General features: G+C 36.5%; 1 protein-coding gene across 6 annotated transcripts in view; it reads left to right on the forward strand.

Moving 5' to 3' along the window:
* Positions 1 to 22,832, forward strand: part of LOC124368653 (protein O-mannosyl-transferase TMTC4-like) — a 108,495-nt gene that overhangs the window by 75,824 nt on the left and 9,839 nt on the right. For all 6 annotated transcript variants that reach the window (XM_046825898.1, XM_046825900.1, XM_046825897.1 and 3 more), the window contains 2 exons: positions 1,887 to 1,994; positions 20,256 to 20,397. In XM_046825898.1, coding sequence (XP_046681854.1) covers positions 1,887 to 1,994; positions 20,256 to 20,397 — 250 coding nt within the window. The remainder of the gene's footprint in view (positions 1 to 1,886; positions 1,995 to 20,255; positions 20,398 to 22,832) is intronic.

The following is a 22,832-nucleotide window of genomic DNA, read 5'->3' on the forward strand; positions in this document are numbered from 1 at the left end:
TTGTTGAATTTCCAGCTTAATTTGTTTTCCTGTTAACACACGTATGGGGCTCGAAATAATGTGTACATCATAAAAATGAATAGTGATGTAGTAAACCTACAAGACATTGATAAATGTTTAGTGTCAACCCATTTCAAAACTGCCCCAAAGGATTCACATCTAGAAATACCACAGAACAGTTGAAGCCTCGTCATGTTGGACATTGAGGCCAAGTTCATCAGAACATCAGCTCTTTCGTTCTCAGAGACTCCTCATGATCAGGAACCCAACAAACAGTCACATTGTTGATTCTGCCAATCGAAGAAATGACATAACAATCCCAGACAAGTTTGGAATTGAACATGCAAGAGTCCAATGCCTTCAATTATGACTGGATATCTGTGAGACTGCCAATCATCTTACTTCAGTACCACAGACAATGATTGTTTCTCACGGGCACATTCCAACTGTGGAACAAGGACCTATAGAGACCACCAGCTCCCTGCGTGATCTCACTCCTACAATCCCAATGCCTGTGCCATTTAAGAGCGGTCTGTAAACCGTTCAAGCTCTGCTGATTGAAGAGGTTTCTTTTTCGCCGACCAAGCGTTCCTATAAGGTATTAAAACCCTGAAAGGTTTATTGGAAAAAAAATCTTTGAGGCATCTGACCAGATATCATGTGCAAAGAATGCTAATTTTCAGTGTCCCTGTTACAGCCCAAGGCTGACCATAGCCCACAGTAATAGCAACGCAAACCATCCTTTGGATGCTAGCCAGACTAGTAACCAACATCCTAGCCTCCGTTTTTGGCCACCAGGTGACAGCCCCAAACATTGATGCAGGTCTAACCGTGGAGACATACAGAAGCCTCGGCTTAAGTCCCCTGGACCCACCTATAAAGCGTCTTCATTGCATCTAGGACCATTTCCCTCTGGTGACAACCCTTTCCATATGGGATTCCCAGTTCAGAACCCTATCAAGGAATATAATAGTATAAATTATGCTTGGCAATTTTGTTTTTTTTTTTATTGTAAAATATCTTTTAACCCATTGCAGATCGTATTGTTTTGGCGCGCGGGCATGAATTAATTTACGGCAGCGGCCGCACGAACAGTAATGGTGCGCCACATCGTATTGCTCGCTATTGTATACTAAAAAATTCAGCTGTGAAGGTATTCGTTCAGATGCAACATGGGCCTGCTGGGGTATCCATGATGTAGGAACGATAACATGCGAGCAAGGTTCCGGGGTGGCAGGGATGATGTCTGAATCAAGTCTAAATAAAGCGGCTTGGGCGAAGCGATTACAACATCCGGGCCATTGACTAGACTAAACCCGCCAACATGTACGTCTGCATCGATTAGTTGTGTCACTAACCTCAAAAGTATTATAATAACAACTGAGGAAAACACCCAATCAGAAGCACTAAAAAGCAGAGAGTAAACTCATATGAATGATTTTTCAACTTCGACATACAACTGCGATCTGTAGAATATGTATAAAACTTTAGAAAACTCTAAACATAGACCGTTGTTAAACACTCTTAGTTGACAAGTGAAGACGATCGCCCGATCTATCAGGCACTAATAGAACTATTTGGAGGGAAACTTAAAAGCAGATCGCTTTTGCGACCTGAGCTCGTTAGGCCCGGCCGCTGCGTGACGAGCCCAGATCGTCAGTGATCCGCAATGGGTTAACTGCTGAAAAAGAAATGGTCTACTGTATATAGTTTTATAGGTGCATGTTCATTATAACAGTAAATATGTTATGGCACAAAAGTTATTATTAATTAAAATTTGGGTTATCTGTCCATTTACCATTAATAAGTACACATCACTTAGAATTTTCATGCACAAAATAGAAGTTGAACAATTATTGAAATTGTTGTTTGTTTGTATGTTCCAGGCTGAATCCAGACTATGATCAAGCAATGAACAATCTCGCAAACATTTTAAAAGATCTGGGTGAGCTTTCAGAGGCACAGAGGTTACTGAAAAGAGCTCTCCAATTAAGGTATTTTTATTTGTTTATTTGAGTATTCTATTAGACTGATTGTGTTCAATATTGTTTTGAAAACAATAGAGATTAAATAAATGAGACAGTGAATTATATTCAAACGTAATGAAAAACGGTGAACCGGGAGCTTGATAAGCTGTGATAAAAAAAAGAATACATGTAGAAAATTCAAGTGGGGTGTTGGAGGAGAATTTGAAGGCAGCTGACTTATTAAACAATCATTATTTCAAAATGGCAGAAATTTACATGTAAATCCAAACTTGTAACATTCTTTAATAGCTACAGCTAGGTATTGAAACTGTATTGAGTATTTGCTATTTCTGAATTCTCTAGTTACAGAAAAAATGCTCTTTGTGGTAAAGAAATTTAATAAAATTCAACCGACTGGGATGAAATCTGTATGTTTATAATTAAAAGAATTACAAATTTAATACCCCCTCATTTAGCCTATGTTTTTCAGGTGTTCTGGAAAATTGATTCTAATTAGATCATTACCATTAAAACAACACAATACAATCAATCTGGTACAATTTGACTTCACTGAGAAATTGTCTACTATCGATGCTATAATAAGTCTAATTGACTTGTATGAATCAGAATCAGTCTATATTGTTACATAAACAACAAAAGACTTGACAGGAAGGACTTATCAGGACTTGTTGTATGGAAGTTTTGACAGGGGAATTGCCATTTTGCAACAGTTACATTTCAAAATACTAAATTCAGCTTGTTTTATACTAAAAGTATTGTTAGGCTGCATGTATTTTGACACATTAAGTCTGTTTACTTTGCTAATTTTCATAACATTATGTATATGGGCTGGCATTGTGGGGTTTTAAACATTCAGAACTCTGTGACAAATGTTTTAGAATCCATAAAACAGCCATCATAATTATCAATATAAAACGGTTATTTTAAAATTGCAAATCTTTATTTAGATCTTTAAAAAATTATGACTTTAACAAGCATCTTTACCGTTTTTTTTTAAATCTGTAAGTTTTATCTAATGATAAAAATAGCTTCCTTTTTTGTTTAGAAAATCTACATAATTCTAAAAGACATTTTATAGCTTTTCAATACCACAATACTACACAATTGGAGCACTCACCATTTTATATGGCTTGTAAAATTTTTAATAAAGATTTTAATTTTCCTTTTACTTTAATAGTGTGTTTTACAGATTTTTAATTATAGTGATACCTTTTGAAGACATGGAACCCAGACCATAAGACTATTTTTTAATTAAAGTTTTTGATTATCTCTTAACCCTTTCACTGCTAATTTTTATTTTCTTTCTTTTGCCCTTCAAACTACGTAATACTACCAATAATTAAGCAACAAACTAAAAAAAAACTTAAATTATTTTATTTTAATTCTTTTTTATTTACATTTTTTGCTTGGGACATATGTTTTTCCAATAGTATTTTATGTGGGACACATTTGTCCCAATAGTACCGGAGAGGAAAGTAATAAAAACTCTTGTTTATAAAACTGAGTTTATAAGACAAAATTAAAATAAACCCTTCAAACTAAAATACATGAATTAGTTATTTGTACATTTATGAGTGGTACTTGGCAAAACAATCTTTACACGGTGGAGTGTCACATTCAACACAAAGAGTTTTTGTTAATTTCTCAATGTTTTTCTCAGCACAGCCTTTACACCTTCTTGTTTTTCCTTCCATTGGTAAATGAGAGCCAACATTTACCATCATCTTTACTCTTTTGGCAGGTCTTTCGCAGCTCATCCTTTTTTCAGATGCATTTTTTCTTCCTTCAAACAGTAGCTGCTCAGCTAGTGGTACTATAAATGATATGAGAGTTAATTTTGTATGCTGTACTTGTTGAAATAAGATACTTGCATTGACAACAGAAGTCAATAAAAGTTTATGAAACACTTTTTTCCACCATTTACATGATTTCCTGTCAAAATCATACATCCCTACCTTTTGGTCTGAGAGGTCAACCCTTCCCATGCTTGAATTATAAAAAGTAGTACACTCAGGGCTTGGAACACTCTTCTTTTCGCCATGTATCTGCATTCACTGAACCTCAGTTTCAGTATTACTGTGTAAATTACTGAGAGCAACAAATTCCGTCGAATCTTTCCATCTTGCAGCTAGAACTTCAAAATCGTTACACAAAAAGTCAAAGTCACCTCTTTCAAGCTTTTATCAAATTTTGGCATGTTTTTTTCTATTGGCAACACAAGTACCAATGCAGGTGTAATCAGCAGTGTTGAGTAAATTGACAGATGTAAAAAAACTATCAAAGGACAGAGAAACTTTATTTTTATCACCTCGAATTGTAGATGAAAGCTTTTCCACAACTCTCTCGCCTAAAGTGCCAATAACCTTTTCTGTTTCTTTCCCAGTGTAAATGTTGAAATCGTAACAGTAGCCAGTTTCTGCATTACACCTTTCCTAAATTTTAATTCCCCTTTTTATGTGTTTCAAAGGCAGATATTGTTTCAGTGCAGATCTACCTTAGAATTTCATCATAGATTAAAACTACTTACAACAACAACTATCAATACTTTGGTAACTCGCCTCACTTCTAGATTTTGTAAAAGTAAATTTGAGACATGACACCAGTTCATCAACTTATAACGTTTTTGATGGATTTTCAGGTTGATTAGGCTTGTTGAAGTATAATTTTGAAATCAGTAACTGAAATCTGTCTCTTGATATCGCTTGTTTTATTGTTTTGTTTCCCATTGATTCGTTAGAAGACCAATAATCAGAAAAGCTTGGTAGTTTATTGTAGCACATTACAAGAATACAACCTATAACGACCATAATGTCATCACAATATTTTTCTTTGCAATATTTGTAACCTCTCATTAGTTCTTTGTTTGAAGGTTATTTTTGACGATGGAAGGATTGTGAAGGAAACAGGATTTTTCCGGACATTTGCCATCGTTCAGTGAAACACGAAATCAGTAACACTACGTTTCGAGATCTGCATTAGTACAATGAGAAATATACATAAGTAGACTCTTGGGAAAAAAAATCGAAGAAAACACTCTAATTCAGTTGAACCTCTGCCAATACTAATGCCCACTGTCCTATACTGTTGGGACGTATTTGTCCCAGGGAAAAACTGAACAGTAACATTCCAAAACCACAGTGAAATTGTAAGAATCAAGAATCAAGATCTTTATTAGCCATTAAATAATTTTTACAAATTACAATAGGCTTCGTCAGAGTAAGTCTAGATTTCCTAAACCTATATTATGTACTAGAACAATGTTAACAATTTAAAAAAGGTTAACTAAGATATAAAATTTTCACAAGACATATACTCTTCAATTGTATAAAACACATTACACTTAAGCCACTTAGATACAACTTTGTAAAACTCATTATTTGGCAACAATCTAATTGAAACAGGTAACTTATTAAAGAATCTCAACTGTTGGTATTGGTAACTTTTCATTGTTTTACTTAATCTAATATTTGGTGCAACCAGGTCTTGTTTGTTTCTTGTTTGATAATTATGCACTAAACTGTGAGTATTAAAATTATTTATATTTACTTTAACAAATATTAAATTACTATAAATATACAAGTTGGTAAGTGTCATGATTTTATATTTACAAAAACTTGCTCTGCAGGATTCTCGATTAGATAACCCAGCCAATACCCTTACTGCCTTCTTTTGCCATGTAAAGGATTTTTTTGCAGCACTAGAATTACCCCAGAGGCGTACACCGTAACTTAAATGGCTGTGAAAGAGACCAAAATAGGCCATCAATAAAACATCCGGGCTCACACAATACTTTAGTTTCCTTAGTAAGAATAACACTCTTGACAATTTCTTACAAAGGCCATCGACATGTTCATCCCAGCAGAGTGTACTGTCTAGGGAAATACCAAGTAGTTTAACCGATTTTAAAAAGTTGTCATTAATTGTGTCTAAATTATTTTTCAATGAAAAAAGTATACTCTCAGTCTTACTATCGTTTATAACCAGATTATTGGCAGAATACCATATTTTCGCTAGTTCAAATGAATTGGTGAGTTGAGAATTAACTTGTGAAACATTAACATCAGAGCATATCAATGTTGTGTCATCAGCATATAGCACTGATGTTGAAGGTACATTATAACTAAAATCATTTGTAAACACTAAGAATAAAAAGGGTCCAAGGACTGAGCCTTGAGGTACCCCTGTACTTACATTTAACACATCAGAAGAACAGTTATTTACACATACAAATTGTTTTCTATAGCTAAGGTAACTTTCAAGTAGTTGCAATTCTTTATTCCTAATACCGTAAAATTCTAACTTTTTACACAACACTGAATGTGACACTAAATCTAATGCTTTGCTCAAATCAATTAAACTACAGCCAGTAACAAGTTTTTTTTCAAAGCCCTTGAGAATAATGTCAATAACAGACTCAACGGCCATATTAGTGGAGTGATGAGGTCTAAAACCAAACTGAAGGGGATATAGCAAATTGTTAGATACAAAATAATCATACAGTTGCTTCAAAATGCAGGATTCAATTACTTTACTTAATATGGGGACAATTGCAATTGGACGATAGTTCTCAGGGTTATTTCTGTCACCTTTCTTAAAAATAGGTGTCACCTTGGCAAATTTTAAACACTGAGGAAAACTACCTTCAAGAAACATGCGGTTTACAAGATAAGTAAGTGGAACTAATATTACATCTATTATACCTTTGATTACATAATTGGATAAACCAAATACATCCTCACTTCGAGAGTTGCTCATCTTGTTAACTACATCTTTAACAGTTTTTTTGTCAATTGATTTCCACCTGAAGTCATTTTTACATATTTCAGGGCGGGGAAAATTCCTCAACAGATCAGCCCAATTAACATCATTTGACATGTAGTTTACTGTGTTAATTTGTGTATTTGTAAAATAATTGTTCAATACATCTGCAGAGAGAGAATTTTTTATTGTGTGTTCAATATGCCCTGATTCTTTTTTAACAATTTCCCAAGCCTTTCTACATTTATTTTTTGCATTTTGAATCAATTTATCATTGAGACTTATTTTAGCTTCACTGATAGCTTTGTAGTACAATTTTTTAAACTGCATGTATTTATTCTTGTTGAGTTGGTCTGAACTTAATTTCCACTTGTCATATAAGGCAAGCAAGAAAGTGCGCATCAACTGGAGTTTGGGAGTAAACTGACTTCTTGTTAAGTGATCACCTGGTTTACAACTTAATTTGACACTAATCAATGGACAATAATAATTAAAATGAGTTACCAACATATCTACAAACATAGAAAAAACACCATTTACATCATCGAAATTACTTAAACCTGACCAATCAACACCTTTTAAGCACTCTCCTAAGTCATACAATCTATCTTGTGAAATGAGACGCTTTTTATATGGTTTGTTCTCACCCTTCTCTTTTGAAGTGATTGAAAGAGAAAAACTAACAAAAACACCTGCATGGTCAGAGATTATGTCCTGTTTAAGCAAGGAGCAACTATACAATTCCTTGTTGATATTAGTACACAGATTATCCAAACAGGATGTGTTTCTTGTTGGCAAGCTATTCGTGTTGTATAAATTTACTGATCTAAGAACATTTAAGAAGTACTGCACATGTGGCGTATTCTGTTCTAAGATATTAACATTTAAGTCACCAGCCAGGGCAAAAAACTTGTGGGGCTTGGTCATTAAATATACTAATAGGTTTTCTAAATTATTTACAAAAGCATAAAAATCAGAATTGGGAGTTCTATACATACATACAATAATAAAATTATATTCTATCAGCCTAATTACAGAGGGTTCACACACAAAATCAAGACAGTATTCAGAGACATCAATTACTTCATATTTCAAAGATTCCTTTAATAAAATTGAAGAGCCTCCGTGAATGTGAGGAGGTTTGCGACAATAAGAGGATGCTAGAATGAAACTATCAGGCACATACAATGAAATTTCTTCCTTCTCAAGCCAGTGTTCATTCAAACATAAAATATTAGTGGCATGGTGCTTCAAGATTGTTTCCAAATGACCAATTTTGTTCCTAAGTGATCTGATATTTAATGTCAATACCTTTAAGTTGGTTGAGACTGGTATGTCAAATGTTGTCGGCTGTTGGTACTTTATATTATTCCCTAATCTAGATTGATGAGATTCATTAGTTATCTTACTTGTATTAACAGAGTTAGACAGATTATCTATTTTGCAAAAATTACTACTACTAGTGAAATTACACTTGGTTCTACAAGTCAGTCTATTATTTAAGTCGTCGGACTGGAATCCACAAATTCTTGGTTTTTTTCTTGGCCTGGAGTGGATGAGGGTACAGTATATGATAGTGGTCCTCTTGCTTGCTCCTCCAGTTGAGGGGTGGCCCATCCATAGAATGCTGTTGTGTTTGAAAGCAAAGTTTCTACACATTCGCCATTCATAGTTGCACTGCGTCCAGACGAGTTGATTTTCACAGGTGTAAATTCGTGGGCACTGCGAATTGTAGACTCCATGTTGACTTTGAAGGTGACATGTAATGCAACAGCAGTACACAAAATGTCTTTACCAATTTTGTTCATGTGTAGGCCATGGTGTGTAAAATTGGAGCGTGTTAAAAGGTTGTTGATTGGAATAAAAGACACATCCCTATTTTCCAGTGCTATATCATAGATTTGTTTATTTATATTTAATATAGTTTTGTTCCATTCTGGTTGATCATATCTGTAAGGAATTGACGTCAAGATTATATTTGTATGTTGCAGTTTCAATATTAAGTCTTGTATTAGGGATTGGATATTGCCACATTCCCTTTCATAATGTAAGCTGTTTGTTCCCCCTATTAAGACAACTGCATCGTTTTTAGTGTAGTTACAAACGGCCTCCTCAATGTTGTCGCAAATGTATGACATTGGAGCTCCTGGGTACACATTGCCTGTTACATTTGCCTCTTTTTTAGTAAAAATACTTTGGATGGTAGAAACACATTGTTTGGCATGGCTGTCCCCAAATATCGCAATCTTTGGTACATGTATGGACTTAAAGCAGCTTGACCCTTCAGATTCTGGCTTATAATGTCCTGTGGGTGCTGTCAATGGCTTCTCACCATTGTTCATGTTACTGTTCTCAACAACATTTAAACCATCACTTAGTTCAACACTGCAAAGATCATGAGGAACACTGCTACATTCCAATGAGGAACTGTCCTGGTGTGTATTTAAAATTTTCTCAGTTGCATTATTTGTTTTGGGAGCCACAAACATTAGTGATTTAATCAAATGTAGAGGGATATTTGCCCTATTTTGCAAAACAAATGCTAATTTAGCCCTTTTTTCTGCACAGTTTAACTGGCTAAATTCTGGCAACATCTTTGTAACAAAAATATCTGTAGGATTTTTTATAATACTTTCCACCGCTAATAAGACATGTATTCCACAGTCATTCCCATTTTTATTGAAGAAAATACTTATATATTTACATTTAAACATAAACCACTCATTAACACTCTAAACTGGTTATCACATTATTTAGTTAACATTTCCAAATATTATGTAAACATAACCTCAACAATGACAAATTTGCTCAACCATGTGATCCCATTGAGAGGGCTGTTGCCAGGACAATTGACACTTAGGAAATGTCAGTTATCAACATAATAACCCTAAAATACCCTACTTTATTAGAACTAACAATATTTCCCTCCAATGTTACTATAATAACATAATGTATTTTTTTTATTTCTGTCTGTGACATATGTGTCCCAATAGGAGTCAAAGGGTTAATATAACATCACTCTTGTAATAAAAGATTTCAAAGTCAAATTAAAAAATTCTTTATTTAAAATTTCGTTAAGAAATGTAATGGTGTCAAAATTGCATAGTAGGTATTTTTCTTGGTCTTGCTTTACATTGCTTATGAGTTTTTCGTTGTAGTGAAGAATTCTTCAAGTGTGTAAAGTGGTCGTTCCATCAGCCAGTCATGTAGTTGTTTCTTAAGTTTCTTAGAGCTGAGGTTCTTCATGGATTCAGGTAGTGCATTATATAGTTTGCGTCCCATGTATGATGGCTTCTTGCTGTATTGTGTGGAGTGGTGAATTGGAAGGATGTGGTCTTTGGCTCGACTTGTATTATAACGGTGAACATTTTCTCCTCGGTTGTAATCCTGTTGGTATGTGTAGATAATCACAGTGTGTATGTATAAACAGACCACTGTTAGGATTCCCAAAGTTTTGAAAGATCTTCTGCAACTCTCTGTTGGTGTGAGGTGTGCAAGTATTCTGATAGCTTTCTTTTGTAGGATTAAAATTCTGTCCAAGTTTTGCTTGGTTGTACCGCCCCATACTGACAATCCGTATCTGATGTGAGATTCCACAAGTGCATAGTAGGCTGTTTTTGCCATATCTAGCCCTCCAACCCACATCAGTCTTCTCACCACAAAAATGCCTGACCCTATCTTCTTACTTTAGGTTATTTGTGTGGTTGGTCCAGGATAGATCTGATTCTATAGTGATTTCTATAGTTTTCCCAATAGTTTGGTTTCACTTTCAATCCAGAGATTAGGAATTTCTGGGATCTCGTCTTGTCTTGATGCAGATTGTTTTTTGTGGGTTTATTGCCAAGTCATTTTGGAGACAATACTGAAGAGTTTTATTTGTTGATGAGATGTTTCTGACTGAAGGTCTTGTGGGGGTTTTCTATGGTGTATGAGTGTAGTGTCATCTGCATACATTATTGTCTCTGCATTGGTATCATTTATGAAAGATGGCAAGTCATTTGTAAATAGGACAAAGAGAAAGGGTCCCAGGACTGAGCCCTGTGGCACTCCTCTTGATGATGGTCGAGCACTGGATCTGAAGGAGGTTTTTTCTATTTGATTGAAGTGTCTCACAACATAATCTTTATAATTATGACTGTTTTAATAAGGTTTAACAGTTTGAAATTGACATTTGACAGCTTATAATACAATCAACAATAATATTTTAAAAAGCCCAGTGTGTTAAAATAAGAAACTCTTTTTTTGTCTTATCCGCTCTCCAAGCTGAGCTGTCAAGTGTTTTTTTTTCAGGTCACCTTCTCAGAGCCAGGTACCTCACTTAATATAATGATGGACTACCAACTTAGCTGACCTGGGTTCAAATCCAGCCTAAGGCATATACTTTTTGTGTCCTTAACTCTTCTGTTTGTAATTTTGTTATGTCTGTACATATTATCTGTACTTTAATTTTAATTTACGGTTTTAATTATCAGTACTTACTGAACATGGCCTAAACAAAAATAAATTGAAGACTAGACGGTTATGTCCTTATGGAGAGCTTCAGTAGAGAGAATCACCTCAAAGGAGGGACAGCCATCTATGTTAGGAAAGATCTAGCCGGTAGCACATCCAACTTGAACATAGCAGACTGGAGCACTGAGCTTATACGTGAAGTGGCAGGAATAAAAATCACCATAGACAAGACAGACTACCATATCTTTGGGGTGTACAGACCTGAAGGAGACTTTACCACAGCAGTAGATACCCTGTAGAAGAGGGTAGTGAATATTTTATTTCTGTTTTGACAAATTCTTATAACAAATGCTGTAGAATTAAACAGGTTAAATTAAAGTATCCTAACAGGCCAAGAATTAAATGGCTTACACCAGAACTGAAAAAAATGAAAGAATTCATCATTTTACTTTATGACAGATACAAGAACAGTAAGGGTACAATAAATGAAAGTAAACATAAAGAAGCATATACTGATGCAAAAAGAATTTACAAAAACAAAATAACTTTAGAAAAAAAACATGCTAATGAAAACTTTATTGCCAATGCTTCAAATAAATGTAAAGCCGCCTAGAGTATAGTTAAAGCTCAATCAAATAATGGCAATGGTAGTAACAGCTCTAGACAAGTTAGTGTTATTGATTCTGAAACGTTTAATGATTATTTTGTTAATTTAGTAGGTAAGTTAGGTTAAAGTAGTTCTAATAGAAATGTAACTGAGAATCAAGCCATTGATTATGTAAATACATATGTCACAAATTGTTCTGAGGATGGAAAACATTTTAAATGGAAACCAATTAGACAAGTTGATATTTTAAAAAGTGTGCAAAATCTAAGTACATCTCGTAGTGAAGACTACTATGGGTTTTCAAACTTTATTGTTAAAGAAATTATTGAAATAATCTTAGAGCCCCTACATTTTCTTTTTAATAGGGTAATAGAGAAAGGTGTATATCCCAGTTCTTTTAAGATAGCTAAAGTTACTCCAATATTTAAAAAAGGAGACAAAAATGACCCATCAAGCTATCGACCAATATCTCTGGTTCCCATTTTTAGTAAATTATTGGAGTCTTGTATTAAGCAACAGTTAAGCGGCTATTTTACTGAAAATAGCCTCTTTTGTAATGAACAGTTTGGTTTCATACCTGGCGAAATACAGTAAAAGCAGTAGAAAAACTTGTGGAACAAGTTATTTTTAATTTTGAGAACAAATTAATATCATCTGCTACTTTAATTGACTTGACAAAAGCTTTTGACTGTATCTCGCACAATTTATTAGTAAACAAGCTGTTTGCATATGGAATACAGAATAAAGAACTTGATTTATTAGCATCTTACCTTAACGATAGAAAACAAATGGTGGTCCAGGGCCAAGAAAAATCAAGTTTTAAAGGTGTGAATGCAGGAGTCCCCCAAGGATCTGTCCTTGGACCATTTTTATTCAACATATCAATGAATGACATAGCTTTTAATTTACCTTGCCCATCAGTTTTATACGCTGATGATACTACACTTTTGAGCTGGAATAAAAGTTTGAATACACTGCTTGAGGACGAAACACAAGCCATAGAAACTGCATTAGAATGGTTTGAAGCAAACAACCTTGTTGTAAATAGTAACAAAACAGAAAAAATTATTTTTTCCTTGACTCACTATATTTATAAAGATGTAAAGCCTGTAAAACTGTTGGGACTTCACCTAGATAGTAGATTGAGCTGGGACCAACACATTCAAGAGTTATGCAAAAAATTATCTAGAGTCACATTTCTTTTACGTAAGCTTTTGAATTCTGTGACAACGAATATGCTAATTACTACCTATTATGCCTTTTCCATTCTCATCTTAGATATGGCATTACACTATGGGGTAATAGCTGTGGTTCTCAAAAGGTTTTCATATGGCAAAAGAGAGCCCTAAGGGTAATAAAAAATGTCCTAGAAAGAGAGTCCTGTGAGCCTCTTTTTAAAGAACTACAGATTATGACTCTACCTAGCCTATACATTTACTGTTGCTTGGTTGATGTTAAAGAAAATCTACAAACACTCAGGGTTAGACAAGAAGTTCACAGATATCCTACTAGGAAAAACCATATGATAGAAATATTACCAATAAAATTAGAAAAAACTAGAAGTAGTCACTGTATTATGAAATTAAAGATGTTCAATAAACTGCCTCAAGAGGCATGGCATGTAACATTAAAAAGATTTAAGGCAGTTTTAGAACATTGGCTCAAAGATAAAGCGTTTTACTCTGTACAAAGTTATTTGGCCTGTGATATTAGTACCTTAAGATTTTAAAATTAGTGTAGTACCCCCTGTTTATTTATTTAATTGTTAATAATTTATCTATTACAATTTATCCTTTTGTAAATTTTTCTGTTATATCGTTGTTAAATTTTTAAATTTTAGCTGAATTAGAGCTAAGCCTGGTTGATGAAAGAATGTAATAATTGTTACCTGTAACATTGACTAAGCCCGCTAGACAAGTTTGTTAATGTACACAATATATAATAGTGGGATTTAAGCTTTAGCATAGAATGACTTTGTCGATTGCATATTTTATGTTTAAAGACAATAAACTTTCTCATTTCTGTCAAATATATTGGAGGAAATCCCAATATGGAAGAGCCCAGTAATAGTAATGGGAGACATTAACATTGACTGTCTGCACTGGCCCGAAACAATCAATCTTAAATGATACACTTACCAGTTACAACATCATCAGGCTAAACCTACCACCAACCAGGATTACAGACCAGAACTCCAATAGACATGATCTGCACAAATCAACCGGACTCCAAAATAAGAGCTACAGTAATACAAGCTTATGTCTCAGATCACACAGGCCAGCTATGCAGCATCTATGATAAAGATAAGTTTCAACCACCCACAACAGTAATAGAGGGAAGACAATTCAGTAACAGGAATATACTGCTGCTGAAACATCTCCTACAAAAGGAAACCTGGGAAGATGTAAACCGACAAGAGTCTGTTGAATCCTCATACAACTGTTTCATAGAAACCCTCACATATAACTTAAATATAGCATGCCACAATATCAGAAAACAAATCCCTTAAACCGCAGAAAACAACCTATCAAGTCCTCCTGGGAAAATTCACCACCCCTGTCCAAACTACCAAAGATGGCATACCACTCTCTTGCTATTGCAGAGCAATCAATCAAAGAGCAGGTGCTCAGCAGTCTCCTCCTGCTCATTACACCTTCCACAGAGCGGATCCTCCTGAAGGATGCCGACTCTGTGAAGATGCTTCCTCAGGTGACCATGCCCCGTAATGAGACCAATGACCTTGGAAGACATTGATCTGTTTAATGAGAGAAGGTCACCCTGGAGGAAGGTGACTGTAATACCATTCTACTCACTCTCAAACCCAGATGCAACCTCCACCTTCTCTCATGCTCCTATATAGCAGACGAAGATTCTCACGAGCACATTCCATAATAGCTGTGACCTCCGCTTGAAAGACTGTCGGATACGGACCCATAGGGACCACCAGCTCCCTACATGGTCTCACTCCCAGAATTCCAGCGCCTGTGCCGCTTTTTGTTTTAGAGCCACCTGTGAACCATTCGAGCTCCGCTGGTGGAAGAGGTTTCCTTCCCTCTGACCAATCATCCCTAGAGGGTAAAATAATCCTAAAGGGTTTGTCAAAGGAAATTTTTGTGGCATCTGATCAGAGATCATGTGCAGAACATCCTCCTGTATCAGAGTGCTAATTCTGCAGTGCCCTTCGCTGCAGCCCGACCAGAGTCCCATCTGCTGAAGACAGTAGGCACTCCTCCTGGCCATAGCCTGAATGACAATGTCCAGGGGGGCGAGGTTAAGACAACAATCCAGAGCCGCGCCTGGTGCACTAGGAAAAGCCCCAGTGATAGCAAGGCAAGCCATCCTTTGGATACCCGCCAGACGAGCTACCACCGTCTTGGCCTCCGTTTTTGGCCACCATACGATAGCTCCGTACATTAGTGCAGGTCTGACCACGGAAACATAAAGCCAGTACAAGAGCCTCGACTTCAGTCCCCAGGGCCCACCTATCACACGTCTGCATTGCATTAGAGACCACTTCCCCCTGGCAATGACCCTTTCTAGATGAGGTCCCCAGTTTAGAACCCTATCTAGGATCACGCCCAGGTACTTGACCTCAGACTTCAGCTCAACGGGAGAGCCTTTGAATAGAAAGGGACCAATGCCTTCCATCTGTCGCCTCCTGGTAAAGGCAGCCACAGCAGCCTTGGTGGGGTTGACAGTGAGGCCAACCTCATCACACCAATTTCCCACCATGTTCAGAGCAGCATTGGTCAGTTCCGTGATTGTTGTGTTGAACTTGCCACTCACAAGAATCACAATATCATCTGCGTACCCTTGTGCAGAGACACCCCTGCTATTCAAAGAATTAAGCAGGTCATCCACAACCAGGTTCCACAAAAGAGGAGAGAGGACGCCGCCCTGCGGACAGCCCCTCGTAGTCTTCGCACTAACACTTACTCCCCTGAGGGTTGTATCAACAACCCTGTCCGTGAGCAAGGCCCCTATCCAGTCACACACCTGACCATCAACACCACGTCTTGAGACGTCTTGATAATCGCCTGAGTGGCTCTATTGTCAAAGGCTCCTTCAATGCCTAGAAAGACTCCTATGGCTACCTCGTTTGCCGCCAGCGTCTTCTCAATCCTGCATACCAATTGATGCAGGGCCGAGTTGCATGACCTTCCTGGAGTGTAGGCATGCTGGTTAGGATGTAGAGGTCGCTCCAAAAGAGCTCCCTCCCAAACAAACCTGGCAACCATTTTCTCCATGGTTTTGAGAAGGAAGGAGGACAGGCATATCGGCCTGAAAGGCTTCGGCCGATCCATGCCCGCCCTCCCCTGCTTCGGTATGAACACCACTCTGGACACTCTCCAGGATAGTGGGATGTACCTGAGAGCCATGGAGGCTCTGAACAGTCTGCACAGCTGGGGAAGGAGAATATCCAACCCCCGCTGCAAGCAAACCGGTCTCACCCCGTCACCCCCAGGAGCTCTGTAAGGACTGAAGGAGCTGATAGCCCATTCAATCCTTCTGAAGGTCACAATACGGTGCACCAGACTCCACTGCAAATGGGTGGCGTGGCCTGCTTGTCTCCCCTCACTGTCGGGTGGTTGATTACCCTCATGAACAATACAGTCCGGGAAGTGTGTTCCCATCATAACTTTTAGAACTCCTTCCGGTTCAGTAATGTAAACACCTTAATCATCCTTGAGACTACCAAGCGGCGAGATGGGATTCTTTGCTAATAGCTTTTGTAGCCTTGCACAGCCCTGCACACTGTCAGTATCGGTGCAGAGCTTCTTCCAGGCTAACCTCTTAGCCGTACGAACCTTGCGATTGTACAGTGCAAGAGCCTCGTGGTAGGTGTCCCAAGTGCCCCAAGTTTTGGCTCTCCTGAATAGAGCCCTGACCCTCTTCCTCAAAGAGGCCAGTTTAGAGCTCCACCAACTGATACTTGGTAGCCTCTTCTTCTGGCCAACTGACAACAAGGAAGTGAGCAAGATAATAAAGACAATGAAAACAAAACACTCCGCTGGTCCAGACGAGTTATTTCGAACAATAGTGAAAACATGTGAGGAAGAATTGGTACAGCCACTAGTTAACATAATGAACAAATCGCTAGAGCAAGGAATTTTCCCCGCAAAACTCAAGCTAGCCAGAGTGTACCCGAAACTCAAAAATGGAGATCCTACCGATCAGGGGAACTACAGACCGATATCCTTACTATCTACTTTCTCTAAGATCTTAGAGAAAATTGTATTGACCAGACTTATACATCACTTCTCCATAAACAACATTCACATGAAGAGACAACATGGTTTTACAGCGGGCACTCCACAACCTCCGCGATTGCCAGCCTCGTCTAATTCATTATCCAAGCTACAGAAGAAGGAAACTCAACATCAGCAATTTTCCTAGACTAAGGCTTTCAATTGTATCAACCATAAGATGTTACTAAGTAAACTGGATAAACTGGGAGTCAGAGGCCTAACTGCCAAATGGTTCAAAAGCTACCTACAAGGAAGGAACCAAACAGTTGAAATAACTAGAACTGCAGATAGTGTAAAGAAGAAAATCAAGTCAAAACCATTGCCCATACAGAGAGGAGTCCCACAGGGATCAGTCCTGGGACCTGTTCTCTACATCATCTTTGTGAATGACCTCCCAGACTACCTAAATAATCTCTGCTCAACACTAATGTATGCGGATGATACAGTGCTTTTACTGAAAAACAGAACACCTGCACACATTGAGGTTGGGTCGTGCATTGCTGTCAATATGGCACAACAATACTGTGAGAGAAATTACCTAATATTAAATGAAAAAAAGAGCCAGCAGCTAATCATTGGAAGAGCAAAAGAAGAGGTATGCGTGCTACCAGACCTAGAACAAATTGGAAAACTTAAGTACCTTGGGGGTCACAATTGACAACAAATTAACATGGACTGACGATATAAAAAACTTATGCAGCAAACAGCCCTGTCCTATATGTACTGAGGAGACTCACTCACATCTGCAATCAAGACATGGCGAAGACTGCTTATTATGCCATTTTCGAGTCGCACCTCAGGTATGGGCTTGTGGTTTGGGGAGGAACCTCCAAGGCAAACCTCCAGAGAGTCCTAGTGCTCCAGAAAAGAGCTGTTCGCATCCTCACTGGGCTGGGACCCAGAGACTCCTGCCGAGAGGCCTTCAAGGAACAGAAAATCCTCACTGTAATAGACCTATATATACTGGAAACAATACTCTTTGCTGTGCGGCAAAACCCAACAAGAGGCAATGAAACTCACAATCACAACACAAGAACAGCAAATAACTTTACCTTGCCAATACATCGACTGGCAATGTTTGAAAAGTAACCCACGTATGTAGGCTCTAATTTCTGGAACATCCTACCTGAAGAAGTGAAGAAAGGAAAGATGCTGAAAATAATCTCACGCTGGCTCCTCGACCGTCCCTACTACACAGTGGAAGAATTCAAAAACTGGAGGAGGGACCCTCAACCGTGGACTGACTAAAAATCATGCCAGAAACTAAGTATCACAAACACAACACTTACACCATTATAACACAAACACTACTTTTTGACTTTTAATCTGTTCTCAATGGAAGTGAAACATGGACATTAACGAAGAAAAATGAGGGGCGGTTGATTGTTTTTTGAGAATAAAGTTCTCCGAAAAATATTTGGACCAATATGTGATGAAGGGGTGTGGCGAATAAGAAAAAATAGAGAATTACGCAATGTATACCAAGATCCTGATATTGTGGCTTTGGTGAAGGCAAAGAGAATTAGCTGGCTAGGACATGTACATCGGAGACAGGAGGGCACAAGGTTAAAAGAGGTCTACCAGGCGGTACCGACAGGAAGGCGCCCTTTGGGTAGGCCAAATATAAGATGGTGCGATCAAGTGGTCGAAGATGTGACCCGGTGTGGAGGGTCTGTGGATCTGGCGGAAGACAGGGTGGCGTGGAAGAGGCTCATAGACGAGGCAAAGAATCGACTGAGATTTGTTACGCCCCGGCAGTAAGTAAGTAATCTGTTCTCAAGGAATATGACTAATAAATGATTTCTGATTCTGATTTAAACATTTCTTGTGTAGTAATTGATTTAATCGGCACAATATAATATAACTTTTTAATTTAACTGTTAAATGTCAGTCAGGCTGTTTCATATTTTCTTACTGCACCCCACATTAAAAATAAAATATCCTATACAAAATAACGCTCAGTTTGGTGTCACATGGAGTGAACTTACATAACCAACAATAATTCTGTAGTGTAATTTCTTTGTTACCTTTGAAAGTGTCTTTCTTCTATAAACTTTTACATTAGTTGTATATGTCATTGTTGTAATTTTGTTTATCAATAAGTGTAAGCTTAATTGTTTAAATTTGAAATTTTTATAAAATGTACTAGAAATAAATTAAAATAACCTGAGATAGTGGTAATGGCTGTTCATATTCTTTTGCAGCATGCTTTTTATTCACTAGATGAATTTTTTCATTAGGACTGTCAGTATAACTCATAAACATACAATAGTGTTTTTAAGGTTTTTTTACAATTATTTTTACTATATATCATATGACGTTTTACAGTATGAAGTAACATTGATAGTAGTAGTTGTAATGTACTTGACACTATTTATTGTATATTGATACATACTAAATAACTTTTTGATTTGATTTGATTAGTAACATAGTTCTTTGAGAATTACTTAAATTGAGTTTCGGAATAGGCAAATAAGCAAGTAATCAATTATTAATTATTACTATTCTGTGATTGATTAATTTTATATTATCAAGTCCACAACTTTGTGTCTGTTTCATTGTGTATGTTAATTTAATGTATGTATTATGCTATATTATGTACGTTGACTAATTTTATATTTTATTATTTACATGCAATACCTCATGTATGAGTGCTGTCCAGAAAGTAAAAGATGTTTTGATATGGTGCAGTAATGGGCACCACCACCATCTTGGCGTTAGAGTGTTCCTGCACTTTTTTATTCAACATAATTTCCTATAATTTCAACACTCTACTGCTTACAAAGTATGACAGGCATGATACACAATCAACCACAGCTGTTGCGTACTAAGTATAGGAACACTCTGACGCCAAGATGGCGGCAGTCCCGCCCATTGCTGTGCCATGTCAAAACGTCTTTTACTTTCTGAGCAACCCTCATACTTGTAACAGTACCAAATAGGAAATAAAATCTTGATTCTGATTCTTAAATGTGAGCTTTACTCCTATTAATTGTACAAAACTGTCTTAGATGTCATATCAATGTCAAGTAAAAATTATATATTGTCAATGAGACGGTCATATCTTTTACAAGTGAAAAATTATCCCACATCACAATAGTCTAAGAGATTTGAATTGCAGAATATTAATTAAAGCTGTGCAATTTACTTATTGTGCAAATTTTTAATTTAATTTTTCAAATAGCACTTATTGTTTTGCAGGCCTGACTTTGCAGCCGCTTGGATGAATCTTGGAATTGTCTTGTCCAATCAAAAGCAGTTCATAGAAGCAGAGCAGTGTTATTGGAAAGCAATTAACTACAGAAGAAAATACCCAGATTGTTTCTATAATCTGGGAAATTTGGTAAATAAATATTAAGCTTTCATAAACTATGATTAATAATAGTGTTTATCTCTTTTAAAGGCTAACATCAAATATCAGTTTTTGTATAGCCTACCATCAAACAGTCGGGTTTACTTGCATGTTAACCCTTTGTGCTTGATAGGTCAGCAACAATGGCCACATCAAGGTTGCAGACAGGTCGCGTTAGTTTTGCCGTAGTTCGTCCTTGCAACTTGTATGACCAGTACAGATGGCCGCGCTAGTTTCATTGACAGCTCGGCGGCCATATTTTTTGTTTGTCTCCCCGGATCGAAATTATTTATCAATACCATGTGTTTTGGTGGGCTATTACTATTATGACAGTAGATCTTAACTTTAGCAGTCGCTCTTGTGATATTCGAGAGTTTGTTCAGCGTAACATAAGCAAAGATCAGAATTCTGATTTATACATTCAGCTATAACATGGTGATGACGATCCTTTTTCATATTCAGTGGTACTGGCCGATGATTGCATACTTGCGGAATGTCAGTATGAACAATGTTTGGCTTTTATACAGAATGACTTACTTGCGAACATGCGTAGTACATTGCCTCTCTTCTGGACGTCCGAGCCAGATGATATATAGTAAAGTTTAGCCTGGAATACATTTGGGTGGTAAAGAGCATCACCCACTGTTAAGAAGCAACTTTGCTGTACACTGTTTTCTAAAGTGATGAGAAAAATATACAATGTATGTCTAGATGGGTGTCACTTGCTTTGTGCAGAGGAATGTCACACTCATTAAAGCTCACTATACAAATTTGCATTTGTAATGTATAGTTTATAAAGTTTTGTAATTAAATAATATTTTGTTGAGTAGTACAATAACGTTAAAACATCTTATGTACCTTTTACATTGTCTTTATTGTGGTTCAGCCATGAAAATAACATTGAATGCTTTGGTTACTATAGGATGCTTCCTATATTTATTTAATTATTTATAGGAATCTTTATATTTTTATTAAGAGAATTGTAAATTAATATAATAAGTGAATTGTAAGATTGTGAGCCTTCCAGCAGTGCTGAATTTCTTGTCAATTCGGGTTCGAGGAATGCTAGAAGCTTCCTTTTGTATCTAGGTATTGAGCATAGGTTACAGGTCTGGGTTGGATAGGTACCATTCAACTCAGACATTGTGTTGCTCAATTTTGATTGGCCAATGTTAGCTTGATTAGATGGTGGGAGGGACTTCTAGATCCTTCCGGTGGCTTCAACCACGTTTTCAGGGAGATTCTTTGCTGTGTGCTCAGAAAGAGTAGTCGTGTTAAGTGATAGCCTACTCTTGCCGTATTGATTTTTCGGCAAGAAGGTTGAGTTGTAAGATTAAAATTTCTTTTCAAAATTTAAAGTCTCAAGTTTGAATTAATTAATCTATAATAGTCATTTTGGTTACTTGGTGAAGTCTTCAGGAGAAGTGCGAGGTACTGTGAAAGTTAGAATTTAATATTGAAATAGAAAATTACTTGATGATATTTTCCTGTTCAATTTGGTTTAATCAGGAATAATCTACTGAAAAAGAAAATTTATTTAATCTTCTGAGATTCTATATATATTTTAACAAGTTCCTAAATTTAACATTCAAAGCCAAGCGGATAATTCTAGATAATTCAATAATTTGCAAATTGGAAATTTACAGAAAATAAGTAGTTTGAAATTGATACAATTTTGAGTTTAACTGGTTGGACATTGTGTTTGTTCATAAATTAAATATTAATATTACCTTAATTTGTTTGATTTTTATTTTGAGAAGAAGTCTTATTTTATTATTTGTTTCATTTTATATTTGAAGAAGATTATTTTATTTTGAAGTTTAATGAAGATTTTTATTTTGAGTTTGTGTTGAATACATTAGCACTGAGAACTTGAAGGACACAATTACTGAATGATTGATTGTTAATTTTAAGACTGGACTTGTGAACCTTTGATGTGTTAAAAAAAAAATGAAATAATTGAGAATAAATTAAAAAGTAAAAAGAATAGCTTGGCGTTGCTGTATTATTGATTTTAAAATTTCATTAAAATTAATATTAATTTATACTGAGTTTGATTATTGAATTCCATTGGAACTTGTGCATTCTTAAAATAAAGGATTATTAGTTCAGAACACAATTGATCGCTCGTATACTAAACCAAAAATAGTTGTAATTGGTTTATAGTAGATAACCTTACTATAGACACGTTACAGTTACTATTTTGGTAAACACTATTATATGACCTGTTTTGTAGACCTTGTTTTGAAACCTCCTCATTAATTTACTGCATTCCACTCCCTATCCACCCCCGCTGCTACGCTGCACTTAGAGTGTGCGGTAACTGTGGTTACCACAGCCTTTGTTCTGAAATGAGGTTAGTGTGCGGCCAGCACTAGAGCTATCACAACGATGTATTTCTCTCTCCTCGGGAGGTACTTTTCCCG

Source organism: Homalodisca vitripennis, chromosome X (assembly GCF_021130785.1).
Source record: "Homalodisca vitripennis isolate AUS2020 chromosome X, UT_GWSS_2.1, whole genome shotgun sequence".
In the NCBI taxonomy this organism is placed as follows: Eukaryota; Metazoa; Arthropoda; class Insecta; order Hemiptera; family Cicadellidae; genus Homalodisca; species Homalodisca vitripennis.